The sequence below is a fragment of the Polyodon spathula genome, chromosome 13, assembly GCF_017654505.1.
Source record: "Polyodon spathula isolate WHYD16114869_AA chromosome 13, ASM1765450v1, whole genome shotgun sequence".
In the NCBI taxonomy this organism is placed as follows: Eukaryota; Metazoa; Chordata; class Actinopteri; order Acipenseriformes; family Polyodontidae; genus Polyodon; species Polyodon spathula.
In genome coordinates, this window is record NC_054546.1 from 8124783 (window position 1) to 8133061 (window position 8279).

Consider the following 8279-nt stretch of genomic DNA (forward strand, 5'->3'; position numbering starts at 1 on the left):
CTCTCCCAGGGGTCACAAGCGCTCTCACAGGACACAAGGAGACACACGCACACTCAAACACGCACACTCAAACACACACACTCACAAACACAACTCCTGAGTTCTTACTCAAATCAGATCATTGTAATCCTCACACTGCCTCAATACAGATGTGTCTGTTAGGATCCCAGGTAGAAACACAACTATATTGACTTGGGGTTCATAGCAGATCATTTAAATGGTCTAACCCTAACCCTCACTCTAACCCTCACTCTAACCCTAACCCTAACCCCAATCCCAAGCAGATGGATCATATTTTGGCTTGGGATCCCAACATGCACACAAAACATGCCTTCCCTTCTCTGGCATGGTGAAGTCACACACACGAGACACGCACACACACAGAGACACACACACTGAGACACGCACACAGACACACGCACACACAGACACACACACACACAGTGCCACCAAGGAATATTTGCCTTTCCCTTACAAACCGTTGCCATGGTCAACGACAGTGAAAGTAGCTGTGCAGTTTTCTTCCGCTTTTCCCATGGTTATACTATGTGTTTAACAGTTCACAGCAGCACGACCCACACAGTTCATAGCGAGGCTTAGTTATTTCTTACTGGAACTGGTATTGATGTGAAGAGTTTGGAGGAAAAGGCTTTAAGAATTTAAAAATAACAATGCCGCTGCCTGGTGGTGTGTGCGGTTTTTGAAAGATCACAATAACTCAGTCAGAGCAGATGCTTCCTGTAGCAAATACTGAGCAATGTGCTGACTCCTCTGAAATGACAACCGAACACACTGACATGGTTTACTCTTCAAAAAGTGTCCTATAGCACAGTGCAGTGACAAGCACAGTGAGAGCATGGTAAAGCAGAGAGAAGCATTGGAAAGCACAGAGAGGGATAGTAAAACATTAAAAACATGGCAAATCTTGGTAAAAGCATTGTATAACCATGGGAAAAGAATGGGATAAAGTGTTTACCGTGGTAAACTTTTCAAAGTGTTTTATCTGCCAAACTCTGCAAATAGAGGCCAGCTAGACTGAGCTGGACAACTGGGCGGACTGGAAATGTGACTCGACCCCCACGCTATACATTTCTGTGAAGTTCAGATCACTACGAAGGACTGAGTCAGTTTCACCCTGATTGAACCAGTCTGAGACGAGTAATTAATGAATCCAAACGTCTACACTGGGCAGTCCCCCCTTCCGACGCACACACACGCACACACACACACGCACGTGCACACACACACGCACACACACACGCACGCACAGAGTAACACCAGAGCTGCTCACACACAGATTCCCTGATGCATCACGATGAAAAAGCACTTGAGATAGAGTTTCCCTTTTTAGATCCAACACTGTAAATTATACTTTGTGACAAACAACATTAATAACAACCCACAGACTGAGGCTGCAAAGGAGCTCGTTGGCTGCAACTCTGCCTGTGCCAGACTGAACAGAGATCTTGGATCATACATACATATACTTATATAGATTTCTATGGTTTATACATTGACTTCAAGGCATTTTATAACATATAACTGTTCATTTAGGGGTCGATTTTCATGATCTCAACAGTGCCACTCTTTTAATCTTTATTGCCCTGATAAAAGTCCCTACAGGAACAGCACAGTGAAGTGTAATAAAGCACAGTGAACACGTGCCATATGTAAGCATTGTAAAGTCCATGTAGTAATGGTGACGCACACTAAAAAACATGCCAAACCATGGCAACAGCTATGGTATATGCATAGTATAACCATGGAGAAAGCATGGGGGCAGACTGACTCACTTACTTATTCCAGGTCTATTTAAACTGTAGAAAATCTCCCTCTGTTTGACATGGAATCCGTGAGGCAGATGTAATACCAATAAATCACTCTGCAATGTGAATTAAAATGCATGAGCTGAAACGGAGAATACAGGTTGTTTGATTTACTGGAGAGAGAGAGAGAGGCTGTATTTCGGAGCTGAGCAAATGAATTGTGCTTCTATACGATATATAATGCATGGAGACTCATTACATTTGGTTCCTGACAGTCCCAACTTTCCCATTGTCATCTGCAAACAGAACGATGCTTTACAAAGAGCAATGCTCACATGATTGACACCACTACAAAATAGAACTACAGCACGCCAAAGTCAAGTCGTATAGCTTATTCTTAACACCAGCTTTGACAAAAATCTAATATATACTGTATATTGACAGACATAAGTTGAATACTGTAGAAATAAAATAGAAACTGTAATTTCAAAGCATGTGGCTTTGTGGTATAATACAGTCAGTGGCAATCAGCAGCTCATGCAGGCAGTGTCACTGGACAATGCAGAGCCTTGCCCTTACCAACATGGCTTCTGGGTGTGCGACACAGTGTCCGGCAGGCATATCATTAAAGAACTAAATAACAGTGTCTGCAGTTTCATTGTTACTTTTGGTCCAATACATGAGGAATGCAAAGTAAGTGAGGGGTGAGGTGTGCAGGCTTGCAATCTGTACAGTGAGGGAATCTGCCTTGATATCCCTTCCCTGTAGCACTGCAAACCAGCATTCAAATAACTTGAGTAACAGAGAGTTTACATTTGCTAGATAGTGGGGACCCCCCCCCCCCACCTACACACACAAAACATCACCTGATTATTATAAATCATTCCCACAATGTACAACACTCCCCTTATAAATGTGTCTCACAGTAAAAGCACAGCAAAGTGTAATAAATCATTGTGAAAGCATGGTAAAGCCCAGAGGGGTGTGGCAGAGCATAATAAAAAATATCTTGGAAAACAAAATCCAAAGTATAACCAAAGGAAATTCTGTAAATGGGAAAACTGCTAAATTAATTATCAAGCAAACTTTTATAAGAGATGTTACACCCTGCATGTGACTCCGAAAAAATGCTTGTATTTATTGTCTTGTACAGGACAGCGCTTTGGCAGAGTGGGAAGGCTATTTCACAGCACTGTTGTCCTCCTCCTTCACTTCCTTCCTGTGTTACAGGAATTAGAACCCCAGGTACAGCGAGTGCAACACCGGGTCACTTTGCTAGTAACACAGGAAGTGAAATGATGGTGTTGTGGTAGGATGAGTACACTTCATTGGAGTCAAAGGGAAAAGCAAGTGATTCTCAGCAGGGCTGAAATTCACTCAGGCTGCCTCTGGGAAGGGATAAGCAAGGGTTAAGATTAGGACTTGGTTTGTTTTAGCATAGCCTGAGCATGAACCCACATTCTCCCTGCTAGGCACAAACAGACAGCACGAAAAAGACCTTTGTGTGAAGACAGTCCACACTTCAGTGACAAGACATTGAGTTCACTGTGAGTTTGTACTAATTGTAGTTCAAAAATACATACAAAATAACTAGAAACATAGTAAAATACCTGGATATATGAACACAAAACCAGTGCTGGCTTAGAGGGAGGTTTGGCAGCAAATTCACAGGAATACCGTCTCAAAAGTTTAGAAATGCTGTGTGGCTCACCAGTTGAACTGTACTGGTTGTGTTAATAATTCCCAGTTAACCTGTAGTGACTGTGTTAATAATTCCCAGTTAACCTGTAGTGACTGCGTTAATAATTCCCAGTTTAACTGTACTGGTCGTGTTAATAATTCCCAGTTTAACTGTACTGGCTGTGTTAATAATTCCCAGTTTAACTGTACTGGTTGTGTTAATAATTCCCAGTTTAACTGTACTGGCTGTGTTAATAATTCCCAGTTTAACTGTACTGGTTGTGTTAATAATTCCCAGTTTAACTGTACTGGCTGTATTAATAATTCCCAGTTTAACTGTACTGGCTGTGCTAATAATTCCCAGTTAAACTGGAAACTAAAAGACTAAGATCTAATGAATGAATCTAGCAGACGTGCTCTTGAAAGGCTTGCCTCAGACTCTCTGGTTTAAACGCACATATTAAAATTGTTACTGAGGTCCAGAATTAAGCAGCATCACACAGCATCATTTTAAAGGGTCACCCAGCCGCGAAGGACTGCAGACAGCACAGCCGTGTTGACAGTGTTTTGGTGGAGACTGGGGGTGTTATTGCATTTCAAGAGTCTCTGAGCCAGCTCTGAGCCTCCGGACACACGTGGGGCGCTGTGATGCAGAGCGGACAGGGTGCTGTCCGCTCACACAACATTAAAGACCCTGTTGACACCTTTCTTACCTCTTATTTGCTGGGCTAACGTTCTTATTGCCCTTCCCCTTTTTATTGTGCTAAGAATCTTTTAGCTCTTTGCATGTTTATTCATGATTCAGCTAACAGATACACTACTGCATCCTGGTAACTTTACTGTGGGTCACATGGTCAGTTTATGGCTGGAGTTTGAACTACAACACAACAGGAAGTGGCTAGGTACCAGGAAGCAGCATCTGTAGTGTTGTTTGCATATTTCAAACTGAACTGTAAAACACAAGCAAATAAACTAAAGTTTTTCAGCAGAAGAAAGGGAAGCTAGTGCTGGTATTGCGAGTGCTAATAAGAGGAATGGGCATGGATTTCAAAACCTTGATTAACACTCCTTTGACAATACCAGTACAGGTCAATCAAACTGTGCCCTGGATAAATGAATCCCCCAACCCTGACCGGTTCTCATATGTAGCACACCCTTTTGTGTGTTTGTAGACGGACTGTCCCTCGCAGCATCCGCGACATGCTGTAGAAAAACCGCAGCTCAGTTTGCACATCTTCGGGGTTCTCTCACTAACTGTCAGCTGGCTTCTGTCTCCAGGACTGCACAAATTACTGATGTCTCCCAAAATTGGCCATTCAGCAGCCCCGAAACAGTGCGATACAACTTCCCTGAAGGAACTAGAGGCTGGTGATCACCGAGGAATAGTCAGGCATCTCTCAGGAACACCTGGGCCCCACATGTGATTCACAGTGTTATGGCCAATGTTTCTAATTTGTTTCCCTGTGTCTCTGTCAGTGCTGGAGTGCGCATGTCCGGTAGGGGGCAGTCTGAGCTCAGCTCAGTGTTAGCATTGCAGGCAGGAGTGCAGTAAAGTACTCTTGTCCTGAGTACAAGCTGGTTGCTGTAAGTTGTAGTGAGTGTGTCTGTACTGTAGGCGGCGGTATTTCAGTGTGTGTCTCTCAGTCTGCAGCTGTGTTGGAGTAAATGCAGCAGCCTGGATTCCGAAGCGAGGCCATCACCCCCCTGCCCCCCTGGCTGCTCCCCCACTTCCGCCTTTGCTGGGAGTGCTGGGAGCACTGGGAGGCCTGTGTGTTTTGCTGGGACAGTCTGCTGGTTCGCCCGGCTGCCTCCTGGATTTGCAGCTCCAGGTGCTTCTGGATGGCGAGTCCCAGGATCTCGGGCTCCAGGGAGGCCCCATACACCTCCCAGGTCATCCCCTCGGCATCCCAAGCCACCTCCTTCACTGGGGAGCTCTGCCCCGAGTCCTGCCCTGAGCCCTGATCCTGCCTGCTTCCCTGCATCTTTGGTCTGTCCCCTCCCCTCCCTCCCTCCTTCTCTATGCCCTTTGCTCTACTCCCTTTCTCCTCTCTCTTTCTTCCACCATCCTTTACTGTTCCCCCCCCTCCCTCTCTCTGTCCCTCAGTCGCCAGGGATCTTCCTTTCACTGAGCCCTGATGCTGGTTGAGGCTGACCTGGGGGTACACATGATCCCTGTGAGAGGCATGAGAGGGGTAAGTAGAGTCTGATTCCACAGTCTGCACCCCGATTTCCCTTTGCCACGGAGACGGCAGGTCCTTTGGTGAGGTCATGGTCCCTACGTCCCTGGTGCTCTGGCCCATAGCCTTATAGTGGCACCCTCCCTCTTGAAGGGGGCAGAAGTAGTGGTAGGAGGAGGAGGGGGTAGGGAAGGGGCAGGGGATGGAGGGGGTACCCCAGAAGATGGGGGGGGGGGGGTAGGGGAGAGGAGTCTCCTGATTAGAGGCTCCAAGGTCCAGGCAGCACTGCTGCAGCCTTTGGGCGTCAAGCCCCATCTCGCTGATAGCTGAGATGAGTCGTGGGAAGGGCAGGGAGCTGGGGGATAAGTGAGGGGGGCAGCACCCCCTGTCCAAGCTGAGCACATGTGGGAGCAGCTGGGCTGGGCTGGGCAGAGGCAAGGGGTGGCAGCAGGCAGGTAAGGGGTCCTGGAACCTGTTACCCAGGATCGAGTCCCTGCAGCGGGTGTGGCTGTGAGTGTGAACACCCCTGTCCGCTTGTCCCAGGCCCTCGCTGTCCCTGCTGTCCACACAGATTATCGGGGTCTGTGAGAGGGGGGTACTGTCAGGGCCCCCCCTACAGGTGGGGTCAGCACTGTCCTGTCGCTGAAGCAGGCCGGAGTCCATGCACAGCACGGTGGAGCAGCCTGAGCCTTTCCGAAGACAGGGCCCCAGGCCCAGGCAGGTGTGACTGGTCTGGCTGCGGCTTGCCGGCCCCCACTGCTGGTGCCTCTCCCTTGCTGTGCCCAGGCTGTCAGAGCATCTCCTCTGCACTGTGAGTTTGGGGGGCAGTCTCAGGAGATCACCCCCCAGCTCCCTGGGATCACTGAGGCTGGCCTGTGATACCTCCTCCCGCACTGTAGGGGGAGTCGAGTTCACACCACTGGGATGCTGGTGCTTCACAGTTACTGAACCGCTCCCCTGCTTATAACGAGGTGTAGAGTGTTGTTGTTGTTGCTGTTTGCTCTCCAGCTGCCTCTGCTGGTGAAGCAGTGCTGCTGCTGTTAACTCTCTGCTGCTCTCTAGCACTCCTTGCTGGTGGCACACCGTGCAGCTCTGGCTCTTTTGCAGGGTGGCCCTGGTTCCCAGGAGCCGCTCTGAGCTCGCAGGGCCCTGCAACATGGCCGAGGAGCTCTTGGACAAAGGGAAAAAGCTGCAGACACAGCCGGAGACAGAGCAGGGGTCGGGCCAGCCCTCCATCAGGGAGGTATCTGAGAGGCGACGCCCCCGTGCCGCCATCGAGACTGCAGCTGGAGAGAGGAAAGAGGGAGAGAGGGGGTGGGAGAGGGGTGAGAGAAAGCACTGTCAGGCAGACATTCAAAGACTTCTGTGTATTTCTTTGCTCTCACAGTTGCATCTTCAACACAGTCTCCACAGCATCTACAGATGACGTTCCACAGTACTTGTACAATACTGTGAATGTGGTTTAACCTGGAATTAAGGAATTAATGAATTATCGAGGGAGTCCTGTGTACATAACTGCTCCTCGCTGTGCATGGCTACAGACAGAAACTAGCAAAGAGCAACCCAGACGATAATTAGGTCTTTGAATAAACCTCCTGATCCGATCTCTCACTGGCTAATAAAACGAGCCCTCGCTTCTCCCTCAATCTGAAAGTCAGTTTGGGCCTTTTAAGGTGCAGCAATCAGTCTTTGTGACATTCCCAATGACAGATCCCTTCTAAATGTTTCTCACAGTAAAAGCACAGCTAGAGAGGTACGATAAAGCATGTTAAAAACATGGTAAACCATGGAAATGCAAACTGGAACCATGGGAGAAACCTCCACAATGACCACCCGGAGATAGGAAGGAGTACAGTATCACTGTGACGTGGAGAGCACAGAGACAGCTTCTATTTAAAGCTGCTGTTGGTTAGTCTCCTGAGGCACATTTGCTCCCCACACATGCTGTTTAAATCATGTGATTGTTGCGCGGCTCCTGTTATCTCCCCGGCCTGTCAGAGTTTTTGCAGGTTAATGATTTGCCAGCGTGTTTCTCAAGGCTGGAGCAGCACTGCAAACAACAATCTGCTGCTGCCAGAGCTCGCTAACCCCCAAGTGCATTACACAGTTTAGAGGTCGCTCCTCCGTTCACGCTGTGTGTCACCATGCTTCACCGTGCGCTCTAGCATGCTTCTCTGTGCTTTACAGCACTCTTCCTGATGTTTTAGAAATATCCCAATGTTTTAACCCTGTAACGCCCATCAGTGTAGCGCAGTGGTGCAGATCCCCTCCTGTCTGCAGTGTGTAAACAGGTCTCTGTTCAAGCCTCTGTTAGTTCACTTCTACCTCTATTCCCTCGGTTAAAGCTAAGGGCCTTTTTATAAAAGTGTTTACTCCAGTCTTTAATTCACTTTTTAAGTCACTGTTACAAAACGAGACACCAAACACAATGAGAGTGCTTAAGAGAACTTGAAAAATATAACTTAGTAGTTTGGTTCTAGTTTTGTAAAATTCACAGGCAAAACAGGAGCTAATTACAGACTTGAGGGAACACACTGAAAATATGGGCCTAATCATGGTGAATTGTCACATGGGCCACCCTGGACAGTAAAAGCAACAAGAAGATCAAAACCAGTAAAGTAATCTGTGTTTCTCACCCCTATCCTGCACCTTGGCA

General features: G+C 47.6%; 1 protein-coding gene across 1 annotated transcript in view; it reads right to left on the minus strand.

Moving 5' to 3' along the window:
• Nucleotides 1–5086: 5086 nt before the first annotated feature.
• Nucleotides 5087–8279, minus strand: part of LOC121325871 — an 8442-nt gene continuing 5249 nt past the window's right edge. The window contains exon 3 of the mRNA XM_041268956.1: nt 5087–6909. Coding sequence (XP_041124890.1) covers nt 5087–6898 — 1812 coding nt within the window. The 5' untranslated portion in view covers nt 6899–6909. The remainder of the gene's footprint in view (nt 6910–8279) is intronic.